General features: G+C 42.1%; 1 protein-coding gene across 1 annotated transcript in view; it reads right to left on the reverse strand.

Moving 5' to 3' along the window:
* Positions 1-790: 790 nt before the first annotated feature.
* Positions 791-24,330, reverse strand: part of LOC104250445 (neural-cadherin) — a 57,819-nt gene continuing 34,279 nt past the window's right edge. The window contains exons 15-33 of the mRNA XM_059815470.1: positions 23,014-23,200; positions 22,711-22,854; positions 20,700-20,983; positions 18,087-19,704; positions 16,076-16,169; positions 15,106-15,290; positions 14,256-14,488; positions 12,958-13,235; positions 11,090-11,304; positions 10,666-10,793; positions 9,702-9,829; positions 9,437-9,569; positions 9,174-9,354; positions 6,224-6,390; positions 5,296-5,560; positions 4,319-4,499; positions 2,702-2,955; positions 1,632-1,786; positions 791-1,189 (exon numbers count right to left, since the gene is read on the reverse strand). Coding sequence (XP_059671453.1) covers positions 791-1,189; positions 1,632-1,786; positions 2,702-2,955; positions 4,319-4,499; positions 5,296-5,560; positions 6,224-6,390; positions 9,174-9,354; positions 9,437-9,569; positions 9,702-9,829; positions 10,666-10,793; positions 11,090-11,304; positions 12,958-13,235; positions 14,256-14,488; positions 15,106-15,290; positions 16,076-16,169; positions 18,087-19,704; positions 20,700-20,983; positions 22,711-22,854; positions 23,014-23,200 — 5,229 coding nt within the window. The remainder of the gene's footprint in view (positions 1,190-1,631; positions 1,787-2,701; positions 2,956-4,318; positions 4,500-5,295; positions 5,561-6,223; positions 6,391-9,173; positions 9,355-9,436; positions 9,570-9,701; positions 9,830-10,665; positions 10,794-11,089; positions 11,305-12,957; positions 13,236-14,255; positions 14,489-15,105; positions 15,291-16,075; positions 16,170-18,086; positions 19,705-20,699; positions 20,984-22,710; positions 22,855-23,013; positions 23,201-24,330) is intronic.

Consider the following 24,330-nt stretch of genomic DNA (forward strand, 5'->3'; position numbering starts at 1 on the left):
GCTCTTCTGTTTTCCAGCTGCAGACTTTGAAGAAGGGTTCCATGTGAAAAGCAAAGTTGGAAATAAAAGATTACTGAATAGAAACTTTTCCCAGGACTTACACCCGCTTTTAAGAGTGTAAAATTGTCACACCAGCAAAGTGTTATTCACAGCTAGGATCTTCCCACTCTTTCCCCCTCTTTACAGGTAATTAGAAAAAGGGTCAGGCAGAAAAAGTCTCACACGGTTGGGCAGCCTGTAATAGTGAGTGAGGTGGTGTGTGTGATGTCAAGGGAGATTACAGTTTAGGAGGATGAGACAAAAGCTGACAAGAAAACCATAAATTTAAAATGTTTTATATTTAACATTTGTAATAATTCTTTCACAGTCTACAATGAATGCAATTTAAAAAAATGCCCTACCCATCGCCACCCACCTGATAGGATTCATATTAATACTATGGAGAAAATAATTCAAGTTCTTGTATCCAGGATAATTCTAGTAAGTCACTGTGGTCTACACAAATAAAAAGGGATATTGTAATGCTATTCTATACAAATCCTACATTCCCAAGTTTTCAAGAAAATTCATGCTTTAAAAGTCTTTGCACTTCTACCATTAAATAACTGTTTGTAGAGTGCATATAAAAAGACCATTCAGATTATCACTCCTGGGAAAAGTGAGTGTATCATACTACTGTAACTAAAAACTTGCATCAAGTAAGTTACTTGATGTAACTTATATAAAAAAGGGCATTTTTAAAAGTAGTGTCCATATGTCATGGCAATGTGTCAAGTTCCTTTAACTCCAGTTACAGTTCATTTGAGATCTTATAAAGTCCTTTAAGCTTGTCAAACTTTGACCCCCACTCCTGGAGGCAATCATAATTTAGATCTTCATCACCACTAATGGAGTCTAAGGAACTAAGGCTCCCTGCTAGAGAGCATTGCCCTTCTAAGCAGTAAAAATGAACAGTGTCAGCTGGAAGACTCTGTAGATCGTTGTCTGCATCCCAGATGATTTGAGAAACATATTCCTTAAAGTCTGGGACACTGGTAACAGCTGCTGTTGATTGGTTTTGATGTGCATGTTTTGGGAGTGAGTCTCTTTTTGGGCCAGTGGGTATCCTGGAGTGTGGAGCAGCTGCCCTCATGGAGAAGTGGGGAATGGTATGGAGAGGTTTCTTCAGTTCATCTATATCGTAAGCATTCTGGAAAAAAAAGAATGCAAATATCAGAGAGAAACAACGCAAAAAGAAACAGGCTCCAAAAAATGTTTTAAAACTCAGTGCAACACAAAACTGGATTCTGTGAGTTTTCTACAAACTGAAGAAAAGAGAGGGCCTAGTTCAGAGGGCTAAGTTCATTACCAAATCCCTTTGCGTAATGATGGTCTTCAGCTAAAGCAAGGGTGCTGTGTCCAGAGCAGCCCCCTCAAAGGCGGCCACAGATGACCAGCATGGTGAAAGGTACAGATCAGGTTGAAATAGAAGCCTCCCACTCAAGAATACTTCAGGTTTAAAAAAAAAAAAAAAAAAAAAAAAAGCCAATTTTGGATAAGAACAATAACTTAAATAAAAGATCTGGGAAAGAAAGGTGAGGAACGTGAGAATAGGTTGGATTTGCAAAGACTGGATTGATGCTGCATCATACCTGGTCACGTTCTCCACCTCCTTCTTCATTATAATTGAAGACATTTTCTCTAACATCCTCCCAGCTTTCACGCTCTTCAGGAATGTGGTAAATTCCTCCTTTCCGAAACCCTGAACTTCCCCACTGACTCCACACCGTGTAGGAGACCAAGAGTGCTGGAAGAAATAAAGACATGTATTTGTTACATGACATATGGCAAAGTATGATGCATGATAAACAAGTAGTTATATGACTCCTGAGATATTAAATCAACTCTTAATTTGAGAACCAAATTCCCAGGTAAGAAACGTGTAATTGTTAATATATAAACAACTTGTATTCAGGAATGTAAAGAATCATCTATGTATATTACATCATAAACTTCATTAAAAGGGTATTTCACTTACCTAAAGAAATCCATTTAAATAGAAGGCATTTTGGCCAATCTCTGGCCTTTCACCAGTCCTGAGTAAATAAGATACCCAAAGTAAGTAAACACTGTTTTAATGAAGGTTACAAGTGTAATATAATCATGGAGTCTTCACTATTCTGAGATGTGTATGCGGTTTATCAATATGAAAGCAGTTTTACGCTGTTAGTAACTTTTCAGCCAAAGTGCACCTGAAACTGGACACACTGTGAACATCTCTTTCTGCCCCACACACTTAATGAGGATTGCCTGTTAAGATCATAAACTTTCTAGAGGAAGATCTCTTCCTTCCTGATATGTGAATAGCAGGTACTAGCTGTAGGTCCTACCTATTACAAATGTATAAGGGCTCAGGGCAGGTGGGGGTGTCAGATGGATGTGGCTGCTCACAGATTTGCACACATAGATGGAACGCTCTTACTTAAGAAGGATTGAAAATAAGTGATTCTGAAAGAGAGAAGTCCTAAATTTGCTTGAACAGGCTTCAAAGCAAGTAAACTGTAACTATGTGCTGATGCCTGTCTCTTAGGATCCTCAAATGAACTCCTAACTGGTGATCTCCAGAAAAAATGAAACACTGATCACAACATCCAAGGGTAAAGCAGACTTGTGTCAATGGAACAAGATCAAAATGACAAAAAAAAAGTATTTGCTTTCCTACCTAGGAAGACAAGGAGGCACATGCTGATTGCCAGAATAGAGCCAGAGCTGAGTCCAACGGGTCTTCCAGCCTTCACCTGGCTAATTTCACACCATCTTCCCTTGTAACCTTCGGGGCACTGGCAGATAGTCTTGTCTTGGGATTGAGCCACACATGTACCCCCGTTCCTACAGGTCCAGTGTCCACAAGGTGATGAGGTACAGTGTCTGAGCCCTGTAAGGTTGTCAGTCACTTCTACTTTCCCAGCTGGACACCTGAACAACAAAAGCAGAAGATATCTTTCAGGCAAGCAAAGCACCTGGAGTTGTATGTTGTTTTGTGCAAAGTTTGTTACTATTTTTTTAAAGCCTTTTCAAGCAAACCACAAATTCACATTCAGAGTATGAAATACATGTAAAGTCTAACATAGTGAGCTAGTAGGCTTACGAAAACTTGAACATATGTTCTGCTTTCCCTAACTAGAAGATACGCAGAAGAGCTTCACTCCTTCCTTAAAAAAGGGATCCATCAATTTCTGAACAGACTAACCCTTTTTGTACAGACGTGTTCAAAACCCCTAGAAGGAAATTGATAGCTGAGATCAATGGGAAAATGGCTAGCAAGCACTTAGTATAAGCTTTGTAATGTTCATTTGGACCTTTGGGAGAGATGTCATTGACCTCCTCAGAATAACCCATCTTGTCTTTTAGGACTGCAGAGAAAGTGATTTCTTCTGATATGGAATTGGAGAGGCCATGGAGGAATACTGTGAGGGCAGAGGCCTGCTTTCTGCAATCCAAAGAAGAAATACGAGTGAATAACGGGAAGAGCCTTCATATTGTTCTTTCACAAGTAGACTGAAGAAAGGAGTGTCCCAAGACACGCTTAAGACCATCTCACAGCCTCTTTCAGCAATGAATCACCAGGCCTCAGAAGTGCCAAATTTTGGCTGAATTGAAGGAATTCAAGCGGCTTCCTCTCCCAGTGCTGCATGTAAGTATGTTTGGTTTTTTTAACAGAAATGCCTGTATTTTGATTTGCATATTTTAATATATATTTTGAAAAATTTCTTTAGAGTGGATCTTCTCCAAGGAACTAACTGTGTAGGATACCAGCTGGTGGGCTTTAGTTCTGACCCTGGGCAGCCAATTTTAGACTCCAGTTTTGTGACAGTCTAATTTTGAAAGTCTCACTGTTTCATAAAAAGTACAATTAATTTCAACTTATTTACAGAAAATATATGTAAATATATATTGTATATGCAATATATATTTTATACATATATATACACAATAAATATATGCTGTATAAGAACATATATATTTTCACACAGAGAAGGAGAGACCAAAGCTTTTGCAATCCACCTTTTATCAAAGGCCATTTCACTTCCTCACTGGCCTGTGATCTTCTCACCGTGGAAAAAAATGGTGGAGTAAATAGGTTCCATATCAGACTTGCAGGAAAAGGCAAGTTTGGTCCATGATGGGAGATGAGATGGAGAGCAGGATTTGTCCTTGGGATGCCCCTCTCTGGCGAGCAGCAGCAGGGAATTTCACTGTTAGAAGCAAGTTGCCTGAACTAAGGTGGAAAGAAAGAGCTTCCCAACCACCCCTGAATGAAAACAAAAGCTTAATGTACCGGCATTCATATTTTCTCCACAGGTCTACACAAAGGAAAGGGCTGTAACAGGGCTGGCTGCTGCAGGCACTGGAATGGCATCCCATCGTGACACCTTGCCGCCTCAGAATTAAGCCAAACTCTGTGCTTTTGCCTTCCACGAGAAGCGGCTGACCATTCAGCTGGACATCACGCATACAACCTGTGTCAAAGCAGGGGAGTATACCGAGAAATACATTGAGTTAGCAACTTCACCTCAAGCCTTGCCCCCAACACATATGCAGGAGACCTTACAGCATTGTAGAAAACTTAAGACATTTTACAAAAAGGTCCTTAAACTGCTTATCAGTTTTATTTTACAGGAAGAGCTACAGGACATGTGCCTATGTCCTCTGGCCAATCTACAGATCAACAATACTTCTCCAGGACAGCGTGGTTGTACCAATGCAATGATTTAGCAGAAATGTGCTATGAACCTGAACAGCTCCACTAAATTAATCCAGATTTAAAATATAATCTTAAAACTGGGGCTGAACAAGAAGCAACAGAATGGAAAAAGCTGTCTTCTTGTTGAGCCACAATCCCGAAGTCCCAGCACTCCACCCCAGGAAATGGAAAGAGCACCATGAATTGCCTTGCAAATCCCTCTCCTCCTACCGGGAGGTGTTGTATCTGTTCCTCAAACCCTTCTGAGGCAAAAGGGGAGTGAAGATCACAGCATGAGTTCCCTGCTTGGGGCCTTTGGCATGGGAAATAAAAATCTGAAGTGCTATTTTTTAATATATACAGGAAATCTCACATCTTCACTAGGACCAGATACAATGGCAAATAGAGAGTTCAACATCGGCTCTGAATTCCCTAGTAGAGGAGGTGGGATTTCATGGGCATAGTAGTCTCCATGGGAATTCCTACCTGTGTTTTAGACTCTCCAATACACTCAAAGATGCCACTTCTAGGACTTAATTCCCTCCTTTTAGGAACCCATCATTATCACTTACCTTGGAAATCGCTCTCTGAATGATTGGGAAGGTGATTTCCTAGCACAATGCTTGACCAATCCATTTCGAACCATCTATTCGTACCCAAGACAGAGGTCACTTCTTGATCACCTCCACCACTGTTAACACGCAGGGTAAATTCATTGTTGTAGCGCTCCATGGTCAGAAGAACCCACTGGCCATTGTTTATACGTAATGTCCTCATTCTCAGAAAGTGATTTTTGTCCCCCAAGCTGAAGTTAACGCTAAAGAAACCCTCAACCACCTAGAGGAAGATGATAAAAACCTTTAATAACAGAAATGCACTTCTAAAAGTTATTACACAGTCCTGCCTCAAGAAATGGACCTGAGTTTTTAAAATTAAAATGGCAGTCTTGTTTTTAAGTGCTTTATGCCCAGATAAAAATTACCACAAGAAAACTGCAGGTCCAGGAATTATCAACTCTTTTCTTTACAGGCCACTCTTCTAACTCACATGAACCTTTTTATCAGCCTTCTCCCTACTGATGTCTACCTCTAAGTCTTCCCAGCTGACCCTCCTGTTATAATTGGAATAATTAGCCTCTGCCTAGCTCATATAATCCAGACAGCTTTTTTCAACAGCAACAAAAACGTAGAGACAAGTTTTATAGCCAGAGACAGAAAAGGGAAAAGGCAAACAGGACAAAACAATCTTCCCCATTCCCGTGTATCACATGCACTCACCTGTACATTTTGCAGGCAGTGAAACAACTAGAATCTATGCTATGGACGTGTAATACTGAGGAGGACAACAAAAATGAGAGTAGTTACCCTCATGTGGAAAATGCTTGCTCTTTACTACATTACAGAATAGGTGTCCTTAATCGGAAACTGCATCCTTTTCTCTTTTTAGGTAATCCATGACAAATTAAGAGCACTGAAACAGAGTGGCTTTTGGACTGCTCACCTCCAGTCGGATGTATCCATTCCCATCTGCAGAGGCCAAGCTGAGAAGGGTGCTGTGGGAGATACGGGTGCGCACCATCAGCTGGATCTGAGTACTATGACTGCTGAGGATGCTTCTCGGCTCATAATGGATCCAACTGTCCCTTCCAAAAGCCCATTCTGGAAGAACTAAGCACAACACACACAAAACCAAAGCAAAAATCTCAGAAATTACTGCTCCCTCAGATCTCTGCTGTTTGAGAATTAACCAGTTCTGAACGTCAGAGTTTTAGTTCTTAAGAAATTTTGGCAACGTAATGAAGCATCATGGAAAGCACTCCCCCACTGCCAAGGGAATTAAGAGAAAAAAAACAAATCAAAGATACAGAATTTAGGCAGGAAGGGGACAATTAGATACTGTCTCTAACATGCTGCCTGTCACAAGCTACACATTCTACCCAATCACTCCTACACTAAGCCAAATAACTTTTTTTTTTTTTTTTAGATCTGAAACACATCTTCCAGTAAAGTAGTTGGTATTGATCTGAAGACCAAAAAAAAGGAAAGCCTCAGGACAGGCACAGAGTCAAGTGTCATGTATCTGTTTTTAATTACAAAGAGAGACTAAGTCAGTGTTTATTATTTTAACTAGGGAAAATGCACTGAAATTAATTCTTTCCCCATCATCCTGGGGAATCCATCTGAGAGTCGTCCAGCAGAGTTTGATGAAGTTGTACTGCACACTTCTGTGGAAATCAAAAACCACAAAACCACCCAGATCCTGGTGCTCTTACACAGCAGGCACCCATTTCAATCTCACTCCCTGACAGCAATCCTAGATCTCCTTGTTCTGGGCACAGCTTAGTTGAAAAAAGAAGTTTCTTCTTACCAAATAAAGACACAGTCCAAGTTAGTTATTAGACAGGAAGAACGCTGGGTCACCAACAGCTAATCTGAGGTCAGTGTCATGCAAGTAGAAATCCAAAGAGTGCCCAGCTCATCCTGGGGTATTTAATCTGGTTCCCAGGACATGAAATATCAAATGATCAAGAGACTTCATTTCTGCACTCTATTTTCCTCTCACTGTTTCTCCTCTCTCTTTTCTTTCTTGAAGCGTGTTTTCTTTTCTCCTCTAGCTTATTCCCCTCATATTATTCCTCTTAACCCACTGTTCTCTCTTGCTCACTCTCTCTGCAGCTACAGGCTCTAGCTGATGAGCAGCGATGGGTTTTCTCAGGACACCACAGTGACTCCTGTCCTCAGCTGTCTTCTCCTTGCTGTGAGCATGGCTCAGCCATTCATAAAGCACCAGCTGAACACCAGCATTTTGCAGCCCAATATATTAGAAGAAGCTGGAACTAATCAAAGTTTTCCTATAACATCAAGATATGACTTACGGATTTCGAGTAATTACTTTCTGAGCACTTGGTTTGTCCCACAGTGGTGAGGGGTAGGAGCCGGTACAGCAGTTGGGCTTGTGAACCAGCATGCCAAGATAATGCAAAACAGAGTAAGATGTAAATCTAGGCAGATGTTTATAAACCAGTATCATCTGTCTGCAAAACATTAATACAAATAACTGAACTATAGTAACCATTTCCGTGGTCATTATAAACACTTTAAACAGTGAAGGCTCCAGGCCTGGAGTATGCCAATTATGATTCCAGTCCTCACCCCGTCGGACAGAGCTTCCGCTGAGTAATTTACTGTTACACCTTTCAAGTCTTGTGTGGCAGATGGAGAAAGGAAGAGAGGGTCTGGCTGCCTGAACAGGGTATTATTGTTTTGTATACAAGAAGGAAAAGTAAGTGCATTGAGCTAAAAGGATATGTGTTATACACCACCAATCCTGCCTATTAATCACGACACATTGATTCAACGCTAGCTTGCGTGTGCTCCTTTCCAGCTGCTCACTGCTGCTCATCCTCACCTGTAGCTCATTCAAACTACAGGACTGAGGGGGCTAATTCTCTTCCAACACTACACAAAGCCCCCAAAGTTATGGGGCACTGGTGCTCATTATAGACTGTTATGATCAACCCCATCATTTGTGCCTTGTACCTAGAGGGAGAAGGCAGACACAGGGCAGGTAAAGTCCCAATAAACACCTGTAACTCACTTATGATTTCTGCTTCAGAGCAATGGCTGCTGAAGGTATTGAGATAGGCATGACAGAGCCAACTTCAAGTGTGTATCCCCTGTACCCTGAACACGGCTGTGGGCTACTAGGTGATAAATAATTTTTTTCCTAAATTTTTTAATTCTGCTAAAATTTTGCACTTTCTTACAATGTCTCTGAGGTTTTCATTATCCACCCTTGCATGCTTTTTTTCTCTGAGACATATTTCATGCTGATTTTGTAGGGGATAGCACATTTGCTAGAGCCAGCCTGATATTATGTCCCCACATGCACTCACTGCTGTGGTCTAGGGGCATTGCACGACCTTCAATTCATTCCAATGACAGACGCAAGTGCAATTATCCCCATTTTATAGATGGAAAATTGGGCCTGAGGATAACTTGAGGGTTATGCCCCCAGGTTTCATAGGGAGAGCATACCAAGCTGGCAACCTCATCACTCTTATAACCACTGGAAGGTGACAAATAGTACCATGTTCATTAAACTACATTTTATGATCAGTATGATCAGAGGAAGAAGGCACAATGCAGAACATTTCATCTTTCACCACTGAGAAACAAGATGGTGTGATGAAAAGGACAAAACAACCCATCTGACCACTTGCGTCCCCTGCAAAGTAAAGTAGGTCTCAACAAGACCCTCATCTGTGACATTATCTATATTCAACGAGAGTTAGAAGGACCTTTATATCGCTGCAGATCTAAATCATTCCCAGAGTACAGCATAGTCTTATTATGCTACTCGGTTCAAAGTCGTGGCAAATTTAGAGCAGTATGTTTGATGCTGTTCCCACAGATCCTCACCACTAATTTCTTCCTAGAACTTGCAGTACCTTTTTCACACGCTGGTCCAGCATATCCTGGGGAACAGTCACAGCGAAGGAAATCCCAACCACCAACACACTTGCCGTGGGTGCCACAGGAGGCCATCCCACCGCTCTGACACATTTCGTCCGTAAGGACACAGCCAGGAGCACTGTTCAAGGACTCTGCAGGGTGCTCTAAATCATAGACCTGGAAAAGGACAAAAAGAACCATCACATCAGGTGTCTACAGTTAACAGCAGTAAACCCAAGACTGGTCTTAGTAGTCCTACCTTAGTATCAACAATGACATTGCGTATGCAGCCAACAAACCCTCTGAAGCGCCTTTGTGAATTGTGGTAAGGCAAAGTGTTCTTAACTCCACCCAGCTGCAGGGGCTGATGGCCACTGAAGACCTTACCCATGCTGAAGGGAAGGGAGGGAAAGAAAGAATTAGTGGGATGCAAAATACAGCAACTTGGCTGATTTTTTTTCTCCCCCTTTTTCCTTAGCTCTTTTGAGTAATTATGTTTCCAGTTCTTGTTGGATTTTTTTTACCTTTGAGATCCCACAGTCTCTCCAGAGGCTTCACAGGCAGACAGATCCATTTGGGAGATCTTCTTAATGACACTGTCACTGTCTCTAACTGAGACATTTACACAGTGGTCAAGAATCAGCTTCACTTTCTAGAGAAAAGCATTATTTAAAACAATTGCATCCAGAGACGCGTCTACATTTTAATTACACATTTTCTTTCACTTAGCAGAAGGGAGAATAGTAAATAGCAATTACAGTGCAGGAAACTTTATTAAAATAATAAAGCACTTCCACATACTAATCTGGAAGGTTATTGCACATGGCATATAACTAAGGAGCCACACAAGAGAAAGATCTGACTCTACCATGACCATGCCAAGTCACTGACACAGTAGAGGGAAGATGGGATTTTCTTGGAGTTTTCTGCCAAATCAGAACCCAGAGAGACAATCTAGCAGAGTAGACGGTCTGCCAGACTCCCCATCCCAGATCCTGACGTGCCCCCCAGCTTGTCTTATGCAGCAGAGGAAGGGGGAGCCTAGCAGATGCCTTCACCAGTGTTATATCAGCAAGATGTTCCCCTTACACAAAAGCATATCTATCTCCTTTGTGCTGCATGTCTAAAGTCACTTGCTGGGACAAGGTTTCCCACTCAGAGAAATTAAGGATATTTCACTCCATCAGTCAAGGAAGCATTTCGCCCCTGGATTATCACAGCTCTGTAGTCTAAGCGATAGATAGGATCACTAAACAAAGAAAATAGCAGGGCCAGTTTTAAAATTGGTCAGACTTCTCCAGGCCTTGTTTGGCTTCACTGCTTCAAGACTAAGGGGACATCTGAGCTGACAAACTTCAATCCCTGCTGTTGCAGAGATGATGAAAGACTGATTGATAAAAGAGCTCTACAGAAGGGAGGAAGGATTTGGAAGGAATAACTAGGTATATGAATTAGTGCTTTCACAGGATTGTCCGTATTTACACTTGCCTTTCCATCAGTTATAATTTTAATATTGTGCCAGCGTCGATCCGCAACATTAACTTTTCGTGACAGCTGCAGGAAAAGCTCACCAGAGCTGTGGCTCATGGTCAGCGATGGGATGCCACCAGTGAGCTCTGCAAAGGAAAGAATCTTATTGGATATGCACTAACCATGTTCCCACTCAAACTCAGTTGAAACGACTGTTTCAGTTAGACTTTAGTTGGAGGAGTTCTTTAGACAGCTTAAAAAAATCCAACTTCTAACACAGTGACACAGGATACAAACTGGACATACTGGCGAATTGTTCTGCATTATCCTTATTCTCCAAAAGTAACCTTCTGAACCCTTTTTTTAAAAAAAACCTATCAACTCTAAGTAGAATCTCACCTTCACACAAACACAAAGAACAAATACTCTTTAAGGTGCTAACCTAAAGCGAGGAAATCTTCCCGTTCTCCAGGCTGCCCTCGCGCCACTGGTCCGTGGTACAACAGAAGGCCATCGCCGACTTCGGTGATAAATTCTAAGGAGATGCGGCTCTCAAAGCAAGGCTTAAGAGGAGGGAACCAGGCATAACCATGGCCTCTGAAGCTGTGTTTTGTCTGCTGGCAGTCTGGTCCGTGAAAATTTGCAGAACATTTGCATCTATTAAAAAAATACATAAAGGCAAAAATCCACCATCCAAGCAGAAGTCGCAAAGGGCTCTTCCCACAGCAGGACTCTCCACTTCAAACACAGGAGCCCATGTTGCCTAGGCCATAGCACGGGTTAAGCACTAGCAAAACTCCCCTCATAAAACATTCCCTGTTGACTTGTTTGTACAAACACAGTTTAGCTTTAGTTCTAAATGATAATATGTCTATGCAAGAATGTTCTGTGAATAAACAATGGAGCCATTGTAATATACAAAGCACATGAAAACATCTAATCTCTTCAGAAAAAAAAAAGAAACACGCTTTTCACTAGGCTTAGTTATCAGCTTGTTTAAAGACTTTATAATGTTGACAGGGAAAGCAAAGGAATCACAGAATCATAGAATCACAGAATACCAGGTTGGAAGGAACCTCAAGGATCATCTGGTCCAACCTTTCTTGGCAAAAGCACCCTGTCCAGCTGAATCTTAAAAATGTCCAATGTTGGGGAATCCACCACTTCCCTGGGGAGATTATTCCAATGGCTAATTGTTCTCATTGTGAAAAATTCTCCTCTTGTGTCCAGTTGTAATCTCCCCGGAAGGGTGTGGGAAGGTAATATCAGCTAGAAAAAGTGAGAAGAGGTGTGATGGCCGTAGATCTTAACACCTTCACTCTTATGGCAAGCTGGTTTATTTCCTTTACACTATCAAAAACAGATGCTTAGTGTTCTTTCCTTCATACTCTGGGGATTCTGTAGAAAAGAGTAATCACAGCATGACAATAACAAAACCTGTAAGGGGGAAACCAAAGGAGCAACAGAAATGGGCAGGAGGACAGGGAGGGTGACCAGGTGGGCCCCTATTTCTTAGTTTCTGCTTCCCATAGATTGCTAGTACCTGCTGAGAGCAGAACGACAGGGGCAGGATGCAGAAAAAGATCACTCACAAAACTACTGAAAATGGAACAGAGGCAAAGAAACCTCAGAGTTGACCAAACGATGGGTGGCAGAGCCTACCAAGGGTTACTGGGCAGCAAAATTTCCCTGGTTGATTACATCTGAGCAGCAATGTCAGACTCAGATCTTTACCATGACGAGGGCTTCTGCAGCTTCAGTCTGAGTCCTGTCACCCCTATCAAGGGGGCTCAGAAGAAGCTGGCCAGTTGTTTCTGCTTTCCTGTGTCGGGATGACCATTTTTAAGCAAACACGCTTAAGGCTTGCCTTCTGGAAGGGGACCAGGCTCATTCTGAGCTAGTATAGTCCCATCATTTTTTTCATCTTTATATTATTTTATCTATGAGATGTCATTTTTGGAGAAAAAATGAGGCAAGAAATGTGGGGAAGAGGTTATTAAGTGACGTAAGTGATGCGATTAAGATGTTTAACAGCATTAAGGTAGGCTACACAAAATAAGAGCATTTTGCAGGGTGGCATTAATGGAACTGGTGCAGCCTGCAAACTTCCCAAGGTTTTCCCAGAGACTATGAAAACCTAAGTACCTACCTGAAAATAGACGTTTGCTTGCAAGACCTGTGTGTCAAGTATAACAAAACTCAGATCTGCCACAGTGAGAAGACATGCAATGATGCCTCCTCAAGCTTCCAGTCATCCTCCTTACAGACTGAACTAGAAGCATTTTGTTTGCACACCAAAGCTTTACCAACCTGTAGCCCAAATCAGCATCCACACATGTGCCACCATTGAGACAAGGGTTTGTCTGGTATGAGGAGCAGGAAAGATGAGGACTCTCCCGAGCTGCACAGCCACACAGGGCACGACTCAGGACTGTCACAGATACCAGTGAAACACTTCCAGCTGTGGTTATTGTTGGCACATGACTCTGTTCATGCTTGCTGATGCAGCCACTGCTATGAGTGCAGTTTGCAGTCACGCATTCATCAATGCCAATCTGGGTGATATTTATATCCAAGATGTTTTCCAGCTGTGGAGAACAATTAGTTGCATTCATCTGACTTTTCCACAGAAAGGAAACTCACAAATGACAGCAATGAAAAGCCCAAGTCTTATTTATTTTCAAAACTGATTGCTGTGCCGCTTCCTTCCAACATCCACCTCACCCTATCCAGCCAAAGGAAGGTCAGTCTGGCATCTGTTAAGGCCAAAGCCTTGGTATAAGTCAATTGTAGCATGAGTAAGCACAAAGAGGACAAAAATATCATCATATTCATCATAAGCTGAGTGGGTAAATCTTAATCACCGATGGTTCTGATGGATTATTTAGATAGCATCTGAGCTGTATTTTTAATTTGGACTTCTGTCTTAAAAATACTGGGAAGGGTGGACATGCATTGGGCAATGAAGAAATACCTTTTCTGGCAAGAGTGAGTTAGTACTGCAGCACAGGTTCAAACATAACTCTTATTTCAGCCTCTCTGTACCAACAGACACGTTTCCAACAGAGCAAGTCATATAACTCTTGCTGATACTTTTATTGCAAGAGGGGCAGGAACTTTACTAAATTGTCAATGCACATTTCCAACCTGGTTTTCCACTGGAGAGTGGTTATTTTACTGCTTTGCCCTCTTAACTCTGGAAGTTGGAACTTTTAACTGGTTTGTGAGTTTCAGCTACAGAACATTTCTGTGTAGAGGACTAAAAATTGAAACATTAAGACACCACGTAGAAAGGCAACAGCCAAGCACATCCTTTATACAGAGTTTTACAGTCTTTTAAATAGGAAAAGCATGTTCACATTCCTAAAAGCTCACTGTGTTTGGGTGACTTAATGTGTATCTATAGACTGGCTTTTGAAACATTCATATTTGAAACTTTTAATATAAGTGCTAAAAGCTTGTTTCACTTCACTGATCAAAACTATCCATTTTTCTCACACATTACTCGCTCAGTCATTCTAAGTATGCGTATTCACTAGGCAATGGATATTATCTGAATAGACACAATGAGAACATGCTGTGGTTTCATACGTAGTATGGATACTTACCCATGCTCTGGAGGCTGCTACATTGCCATTAAGTTTTTCTGCTTTATAATAAGGTGGACCATAAACTGCAAACCAAACATCAACCCCTTGAGTTTGACTTGGGCTATTTAATACACTGAAAATGTGAACATTTTCCAGTTGGACTGATAAAATTTCTGAAAGCAGCTGCTTCATCTGGTAGTATTTACTCTGTTTTTCAGGGGATTGTGATATGAACTCCTCTGGAGTGATATCTGTAATAGAAGTTAAAAACCTGACAAACACATATCTTGCAACTGTTGTAGCAATAAAAGAGAGGAGCACCACAGAATAAATATTAAGGTTGCAGAAAATGGACTCAACTGCAAATTCAGGAGTATTTTCATTTTTAGGCTCTGAAATTTTCCATGCTGGCTTCTGCTCAGGGTTTGTGTTCTGAGGCTTTTTGACGCTTACTAATGTCTTTTTTTTTTCTTTAAAATCAGAAACATGTTTAAGAAGATTTTACTTTTCCACAAAGATTGAAACAATTTGGTGAATTTCAGGCAGACGCTTGTCCAAATAAAGTTTTTTTTTCCAAAATATAAATTGCTGGTTTTTTTAAAAACTTGGTGTAGAAATCTTTAAATGTTTCATCTTTGTCTTCTGCATCAGACAAGCATTTCTTGCTGTCTTTTTTCTCCATAGATGCTTGTTCACATGCAGTGTCAGAGGACCATGCAAACAAAGATGCATTTTCAAACCCTTACGTAGAAAACTATTAACTTTCATCCCATGTCTAAGACCATAAGAATTCTAAGTAATACAGCAGTAACATTAAAGAGGTAGATTTCAGTATTATTATCCTAACATACTGCATCACATTGCTTACCTTTTATTCGTATAGAACCAGCATTATGGAGGGCATCATCTTTGATTTCCTTCACTATAACCTTTACAGTTGAGACAACATCTGGCCAGACTCCATCAATGACTCTAACTCTTATGTTATATGTTCCTGGTGGGGTTCCTTCTTTAATAGTCAGCAAACCTGAGTTATCATTAAGGATAAAGTACCTGTAATAAGAGTTAAGCCAAGGAACAAACTATGAGAAGTTCAAAAGCTAAGGAGTAATTATCATCACTGATGGTGTTTCTGATCCACTTTATTTTGGGAAAGCTATCAAAGAAAGCAGATGTGTTCCCTCATGAAGGGACAGGGCAGAACAGAACTTTTTTACATTGCCTTCTGTTGGCTCCTAATGACTCTTCACCAGTATATCAAGAAGGTTACTTCCTGCTTCTATGCCATAGAAACTGTGTAGGAAGACTCAGGTTACTATAGCCGTAACTTTGGAAACAGTGCAAACTTCTAGCTTAGATACATTCATTGAGAGTGACACCTCTGTCAAAATCCCTGTATGGCACATATATGTCTCAACCCCGGTCACAATCCAGACGCTTTGGTGTGAACACATCCAATACAAGTAAGGTCTTAAAACCAGTAGTGACACGGAAACACCAACTTTCCAGGAGCCTGGATGAAGGAGGATGGAATTTAGTGGGTATTTTTTCTGTAGTGGCTCACTGATACTGATTATGGGTATGACTGTGAACAGGAATTTAGAATGGTGTTCTAGCCCATCAGGCAATGGGAAGCGGACAGGTTTGGCATGCAGTGTTATTTACTGCAGCCTCATACTCAGAAGGGCTTTTGGAGAGCTACACACAAGCGTTTAACCAACAAAATGCTTTTACACCCTTGTTTTCAAAACAAAGGCAGTTTAAATATTTTTTATGGTTTTGTTTGTGGGCAAGTTTTCCATACATTTCACCCAACTCCCATTTTTCTCTCCAAATACCTTGATGTTTTCCCTTCAAATTGGTAGATTTTGTGATCCCAATCGTCATCATCAGGGGCACGGACCTGGCCCAGTACAGTCATGGGGAGGATACCTAAAAAAAAATAGCATATAAGTGGCACAGTCGGACCTCTCACACATACACAAACAGGTTGGCCATTCAAGTTTCACTGGTTTGCCTTAAGCCTAAAACCTCTACAAAAACAGTTGCGATTGTTCTCGACAGAAGATGTGCACCAGTTTGCAAATACCACATGGTGTCCTGCTTACTGGGTGTTTGCTGTATGGCTACATAGATTTAATTCAACAGGTGGCTGCAATGAAAAGCAACAGGAAGGAAAAAAGAAAAGCCACCTCTGAGGAAAGATGTAAGAGAGACTCAGAATTACTCTTTTTCACTATTTTGGCTGCAGTATCCAACCAACTTACAGAGTGGTTTAGACAGGGATTGGGGTTTGGCAGAATAAACAACCAAAATGCTGACTGGGTTATAAAGGGCGAAAGACAATAGCAATTTGGAGGAAATGACAGCAAGATAGAGACGATGTCCAAAATACAGTAACCAGGCTTATTTTGGGTAGATGGGGAGACTTTGGGGTGAGATGGAAAGCAGCATGTATTCTGTTGGTTTCACATCCTCTCAGCAAGGCTCAAAAACTGGTATTTTTTTGTCTTACAAAAGCTATTTCTGAAGGAAAGGTCCACAGGTATCTGAATTCATAGATCTACTGAGTAAAGAATCAAGGCTACGCAAAGAAGAGGAAAAAATGTGGGATTTCACCTTGTGAAAAGGAACAGCACAAACCCTGACAGCTGAGGGACTGTATGCAAAAAGGAGAGAAAAACTGTACTTCTCCTGCAACTGTGGCAACATTCATTGGATATTTTGCAGGAGACAGTATACAGGATGCCCTGGTGTTTGACTCCCACATTATATGAATGTAACATACAACATGATTCTAGCCTTTGGATTCTGTCTCTCCTTAATATTTTAAATAACCAAAGATATGAAGACTTGAATAGTCCCTCCCAGAAATTAACAGTACAGATTAGTTTAACCTTTAAAGAGGCAACTAAAAGGGAATTCAGGCTTAATGGTACTTAGGCTACAAGCAGAGTTTCTCAGCAAATAGCAACCAGACTTGGTTTCAACTTTACAATAAGCTGAACTTCAGACTGAGCACACAACAGGCAGAACAACGTTTCAGTACAAATAAATGGTCAACAGCATCTACACAGAAGTAGTTTCTAGTGGGCCCACGATAGACAATCTATTTAACGTGCTGTCAAACCATAGGATACACAGTGGAGTAGAAAAGGAAGGAATGACCTGAGCCTACATGGATGCAAGCAACCCAAAATCTTTCTACCTGCGTGGTTTATTTTGCTGATGGGCTTATTATGTGGGGACAGTGGACCACAAGAAAACTGCTAGCTAATTGCCAAAGCAAGAAGGGAAAGGGCTTCTCTCGCACTGCCTGCAGCCAACATTCACAGAAAATTCCCCCATAACAGCATTTGTCAGGCTTATACGAATGTCTCAGGCAGTTTATACATGAGTTCAAGCTTAAATGTATTCACTAAAACTCAATTCAGTCTGGAGGAGGAAAAACGTTTAAGGAGGAGGAAGAACGTTCTCAGCATTCAGACTCATCACTTCTCACCAACATCATGAATTTTGTTAATTTTTTTTGCCTGAAATGTTAATGGTGCTGGAAAACTGCATCTGAAAACAAGAGACCATTACTCAAGTTTGATAGAAACATGCATAGAATAGCAACCAGCTATGCTCCTCCTTCAAGGCTGGCTCAGTTTCTTTCACAAACCAAGTGGCCCAGAGTCCTGTGCCCCACACACCTACTGCTCTCTGGGGATGCTTAAGCAAACTTCAGTAGCACCTCTTCTAAGACCTTAGCTTATGTGAAACAGGACAGAGTCCTCTTGTGAATCTCACAGCTGCTCCTTTGGCCTTACTGTCACACTTGGAAGCAAGCATCAGGGAGTGATTTACCATCATAGCTGTAAATGAGACATTCCATGTAGCCAGCAGAATGCGGGTGGTCATTTTGGTCCCCGATATTCACAGTCAGTGTGTTGGTGGAGCTCATCGGCGGGATCCCGCTGTCTGTGATCAGGATGGGCAGGTAGAACACCTTGTGCACTTCCCTGTCAAAGGTACGCAGCGCGGTGAGCAAGGCACTTCCATTGTGGAAGTCCTGCAAGTTGAAGTTAGTCAGACTATCGAAATCACTGAGAAGGTGAAAGGAGAAAGGTGCTCCGTTAGCAGCAGTGTCTCGGTCCTTAGCATACAGCAAAGTAGAGGTCTCATTCATTTGGACGACCTGTGGAGAAGCCGTGTTTTCCCAGACCACTGGGTTATAATGAGCCTCAAACTCTGGCCCGTTGTCATTTACATCCTGCAGAGTCACTAAAACAGTGGCACTGCCTGTCAGAGGGGGCTGCCCCATATCAGTGGCAATGACAATGAGCCGGTACTGTGTCACTGCCTCATGATCCAACAGTCCTGCAACCACCACCCACCCATCACTAGCCACAGAGAACTGGCCACCTGGGTCAGACTTGTTTAGCAGGTGGAAAGAAAACCTTCCGTTCAGGCCAGAATCCAAGTCAACAGCAGAAACCTGAACAACTTTGGTGCCAACAGGCACATCTTCCCCCAGTGCAGCCACTTCATAGAACTGGGGGTAGAAGACAGGAGCATGGTCATTGGAGTCCTCCACATAGATCACGCAGTGAGCGATGCTGAAGAAATCCATGTCCTCTGCCTTCACAGTCAAATTGAACACCCTCTCATGAGGCTTCTCAAAGTCAATCCGCTTTCGCAGCCGGATAAACCCACAGTTGTTGACTTCATCTGTCTCTATGGAGAACTTGCGGTCGTTGTCCCCATCAAGGATGCTGAACGTCACCATGGCATTTTCTCCCTCATCTCTGTCCACAGCAGAGACCACTGCCACCTCAGTGTTAATACTTGCATTCTCAGAGACAAATGCCGTGTAGATCCTTTGCAGGAAGACTGGAGCATGATCATTTACATCAGTCACCAAAATAGTGGCGGTGCCAGTCCCAGTGAGCCCTCCTCCATCTCTGGCCTCAACCACTACTAGGTACTTGTCTTCCTTCTCCCGATCCAGGGACCCGAGCACTGTATAGATGGTGCCGCTAACTGAGTCAATTGAGAACAAGTTCAGATTAATTTCATTCTGGACATTCTGAATGATGCTGTATGTTAGTACAGCATTCGTACCAGCCTTTGGGTCATCGAGGTCCACTGCTGTAATTTCCATGACAGGAGTGTCTGCCGGAGAATCCTCGGGGACGTGGCCCATGAAACAGCTATCCAGCACACAGAGGAAAAGGGGTGCGTTGTCATTCACATCCCTCACGTCTATGATCACATCTGCAAAGCCAGTCAGTCCTTCTCCGCTCTCATCCGTTGCAAGAACAAGAAAGCGCCATGTTGATCGCTTCTCACGGTCTAACCTTTTATTTGCACTGATCTCACCTGTGTTCTCATTGATGCTGAATTCACTATCGACCCCCTGTCCGTGCAGGGAATAGTTAATGGCGTTTTGATCAGCCGCTTGGTCGGGGTCTGTTGCAGAAACCTGGAACAAGCCACAGCAGGTAAGTGTTTATGTAAAAGAAAAAGGGAAATCACTATTCTTTTATTGATGGCAGTTGATATTGTGCAGACTAAATAAATGGCATGCATTTTAACAGCAAAGATGTATTGGTTTGAGTCATTCAGGTCAAGTACTCTTTCAATAAACATCATGCACAGCCTAGAGAAACAAAAAGATCACGTTTAGACAGACTAATATATTGTGTATATTATCACACAATATTCACAGTGTATTTTGGAAAGAGGAAATAACTGCAGGAAGAACCAAGTGGAACTAATAACAGATCTGCTAAGCAAAAGTTTCTTATGAAACTCTTCGGAGCTGGAATACAAAGGCAAACAGGGGCTGTTTCTCTCCAAGTGAACAGCAGGCTGCAAAAACAGGGTGGCCGTACACCCAAGCTGATTATCAGCACAAGCCAGAGAGAACGTCCAGCTCCTGATTTGCATCCAGGGATCGTTTGGGAGACTGCTAGTTGGGCCAACCAAGCAGTCTTCATTCCAGGGACTGCTCTAGCAACAAAACAATGAAGATGATCGAGTTCCAGAGTCAAAGAACAATCCCTGGTAAGGTTTATTTGGTAGTATAAATATAGCCAAAGAGTCTGTGACGTCAGTGCATGAGGTACATGTACCAAACACGCTATGCTTATACAGTTACTCAAAATATGCTAACTCTGCTTTGTAAAGGAGAGCCATGACATTTTTCAACATTTAGAATCATGGAATCGTTTAGGTTGGAAAAGACCCTTAAGATCATCAAGTCCAACTGTTATTTATGCTGGTCAAGGGAGCAAGTCCATCACACAAATTGCATTAGGCTTTCTTTATTCTCTTCTTTACAGAAAGTTGCTAGCTAAATCATAATACCAGGGCTCACCCACCCTAAAGAAACTATCTTTTTTGATTTGTGTGAATGGATGGGATTGAGCTGAACAAAAAGTCAGGTTATGCCCTGCTTTGTGTAAACTGTTTTACCTTTAGGACAAGTACAGGCAGATCTGTGAGCTCCTCCAAGACACTGCCCTGATATTCGTTCTGAGTGAAGACTGGTGCTTCGTCATTCTTATTGATGACATTGATGATGATAAGAGTGTGGTTTTCCCATTTTCCATCAGAAGCTACAAGCCGGAGCTCATAACGTTGTTCTTGTTCGTAATCCAGAGGCTGAGCGATGAAGACAGTTCCAACCTCAGGTTCTACATCAAAAACTCCTTTCATATTTCCTGATGTGATCTGATACCTTAGTTTGGCATTTGCACCTACAAGAGAAAGCAAATGACCATTGCCTGTCCACTCTCTGAATGCTCAATCCAGCTATGTACAGTGGACACATCTCCAAGACAAACCTTATTTGCCTGGACCAGAGTAGGCTGTTACAGTGTGTGTGGGAGATAAAACATAGACACAGCCACAAACAGGATGATCCATGTATGTAATTTGAAGGGGTTGTGTATGGTAGATTGGGGGGTGGGTCTGCATTTATATTCACAAATATAATTTCCAGTCACAGACAAGCACCTGTTTATTGGTAACGAAGCAATTGTGCACCTGTAATCTATTGTGCATTCCTTTGCCAATAATAAAAAAGTAACACATTGTTAAAACACTAGAAGCTATTTTTGATTAATGTTTCCTAAATGTCCCATTTCAAATGCCAATATTCCTTAACTTTTTTTTTTAACCACTGGATGGTGCTAATATATAACAGAAGTCCTCTATTTTGAGCAAGAATTCACCTCAGAAGAACAGTCCACCTGTACAACAGCAGGTTGATTGCTGCAAAACATGTAGGAATAATAAAAAAAATTGTTTGGCACTTCATGCTTACTTATTTGAAAAGGAAAAAAAAATACATGCAGTCCAGGACAGAAAGTAACTTCCCAAATTTAATAGGTGAACTGCTAGGTGTAGACAGAGCATTCAGCATTTTAAGTTGTAAGTCAACTGTGGATGAGAAGACGAGAGCAATATGGATGGCAAGAAAGTGAAAAAGCTGTGCTCAACATTGTTTAGTGCTTGGAAGAGCACAGAGAGTGCTCTGCAGCCTGCCTTTCAGCATCACTTGCTAGCTGCTTTTGTCAAATCCTCTGTGCAGCAGTTGGGTTTAAATGACCTCTTCACTTCTCCATCACCGGCACCAAGAGGCACAGGCATTACAGCACTGCCACCGAAAGGAGTGGTCAACTCCCACCTGCTCCCAGCAACACGTTCCTCGGTGCTCGTTTGGGCTCTGTCACCAACACACCAGCTTGCTTTCTTTTTTACCCATGGGTTTGTTTTCCTCCAGCGAGTTGAGCTGGACCAACTCATGAAAGGAGCAAAAAAGCCCCAGCAGAAGCAAAAATGGGAACTGGCTGGTGGTGCATGCTGTTGGACTGGCTCAGCCCATCTGGTCTCACCACACTGCAGGGGCAATTTCACACCATCAGAACTAAGGTAACAGTGTGAGCCCCAAAAGAAGGTCTGGCTTTCCCTTTTTTTTCCTGCCTTATTCCTGCCTTCTCCCTGCCTGCATTGCTGGCCATGTCATTCCACATTTTCCACTCTGACAAATTCTTCCACAAGCCGATTCAACTCATTAATTCACTGAAAAGCACACAGGTTTGGTTTTCTTGCAATAGTAATAAGTAAAACTGTCTCACAGGCAGCTCTGGGAAAGCACAGGAGTCAGCACAAAGCAAGCACATGCTCAGGAGTGAGTTTTTATGTTACTTCTTGTGATGTTACAGTAGGGTTGTGACTCCAGGTGATTTCATTCTACCCCAAAGAGGTTGCCAGCTAGCTTAACATTTGCACCGTGAACCTAAGCACCTAATAAAAAAAAATGCTGCCGTGTGCCCAGAACTTGTCTCCTCATTTTTAAAAATGCTTAATCATCTCCTGAATGCAGAGATTTGTTTGCCCAAGAAGGAAGTAGCCCTACACACAGCACACAGTAATACTAAGGGGACTTAGAGAGAAAGCCATGCAGAGCAGGTCCACTCACCCTCATCTTCATCATCAGCCGTTGCTGTCACAACAGGACTTCCAACATCCCTGTCCTCATCTACGCTGACCTCATACACTGACCGAGGAAATGCTGGAGCGTTGTCATTCACATCACTGACAAAAATCCTTACGTAGGCTGTGTCTAAGGAGGAGATGCAAGAGGAACATGAAGATTAGAAATGGCAGAGGTGGAATACCTTGTCGTATTCCAGAAAGCTCACAGATCTCTGAAGTCTAGAAAAGTTAAGGAACCCAATCTCTGATATCTTTTACCCAATATATAATTCCTTACTAGTTTTACCTGTGTTGGGCTGCCCATGAACGCCAGGTCTAGCAGATTCTGAAGAGTCCTGAGACTGAACTTCAATCAAGTAAGAGGCTCTTTTCTCTCTGTCAAAAGATGCATGGGTGGAAATAATTCCTGTCTCAGGCTCAATGGTGAAGAACTGGTAATCCTCACTAGCATCTTTCAATATTAAGTAGTGAACCTAAAAAGGAAATAGTTAAGAGAGGTTGCATTTTCCACCTTCATCTGTATGTCCAAGTGCTGTGACCTCCCCCTTCCCCAGTAGCCTCCTGGGGCTGTCTGCAAAGTAGCAACAGTCTAAGGAAAGACAGTTCTAAGTCTTTCCTCATTTTTCTAAGTCTTTCACCCATTTTCATATAAAAAAACCAGAATTCTCAAACAGAAGAACATCTGTACCAGTGATATCAAGGCCCATCAAGCCCAGTATCTAATCTCCAACAGTGGCCAGTAGGAGCAGTTAAGAAAGATCATGAATAACAGAAGGACAGAGAATGTATGAAATGACATCTTCCCTGGTGTCTCCCCAGCTTCTAGCAACCCACTGTGCTTCTGATCTCAAAAAAAATGGGGCTGAGAGTTTGGGTTCCATTCAACAGGACCGAACAGATGAAAACCTCCACTGATGAAAGCTATCCAAATTTTTCCCTTTAAGAAAGGTTTGGCTTCCTCCTCTGAAAAAAAACATTTCCATCCCCACCCCCAAGTCATGCCCAGAGCACCTCCAGGCAGTTCCACCACACAGGTTGCTCTTCAGAAGTTGCAAAATGATAGTCACAGAACAGCAGATTTCTACTAGCCAGAGTTCCCTCCAGAAGAGCTAGTAGGATTTTTGGAAAAGGCTCAGGAAAATGCACAGAAAATGAGCAGTTTCCTTCATAACAGTGCTTTTTCCTAGGGTTGGGTCATTATGACAATGATGGTCAAATGTTGGTTTGATCAGCCATTTGACCAATGATGGTGAAATGAAATGTTATTTAACTGACTATATTTAAATGACCATGTTCAACTGACCGTAATCACTGATGGTCAATTAAGTAATGAGCTGAAGAGGCAAGAGTTTGGAAACATGTTCTGCAGCCACCTCCACTTGTCTTGTCATGTGAGCAACCCTGAGAATCACGCAGCAGTGCTTTGTCACGGTTGCTGGATCAGGATGAGCTGCTATGATGCAGCATCCCAAGATCATGAACAGCATCTTCTCTGCCTGCATCCCATATTATGCACATTAGGCATATGCTAGACAAATGCTTGACAAGTGCTGTAAGAAGTGTTTGTGGCCCATTACCCTGTCATCTGCTGCCTGTGCACGCT

This window comes from Gavia stellata, chromosome 3, assembly GCF_030936135.1.
Source record: "Gavia stellata isolate bGavSte3 chromosome 3, bGavSte3.hap2, whole genome shotgun sequence".
NCBI classification, from domain to species: Eukaryota; Metazoa; Chordata; class Aves; order Gaviiformes; family Gaviidae; genus Gavia; species Gavia stellata.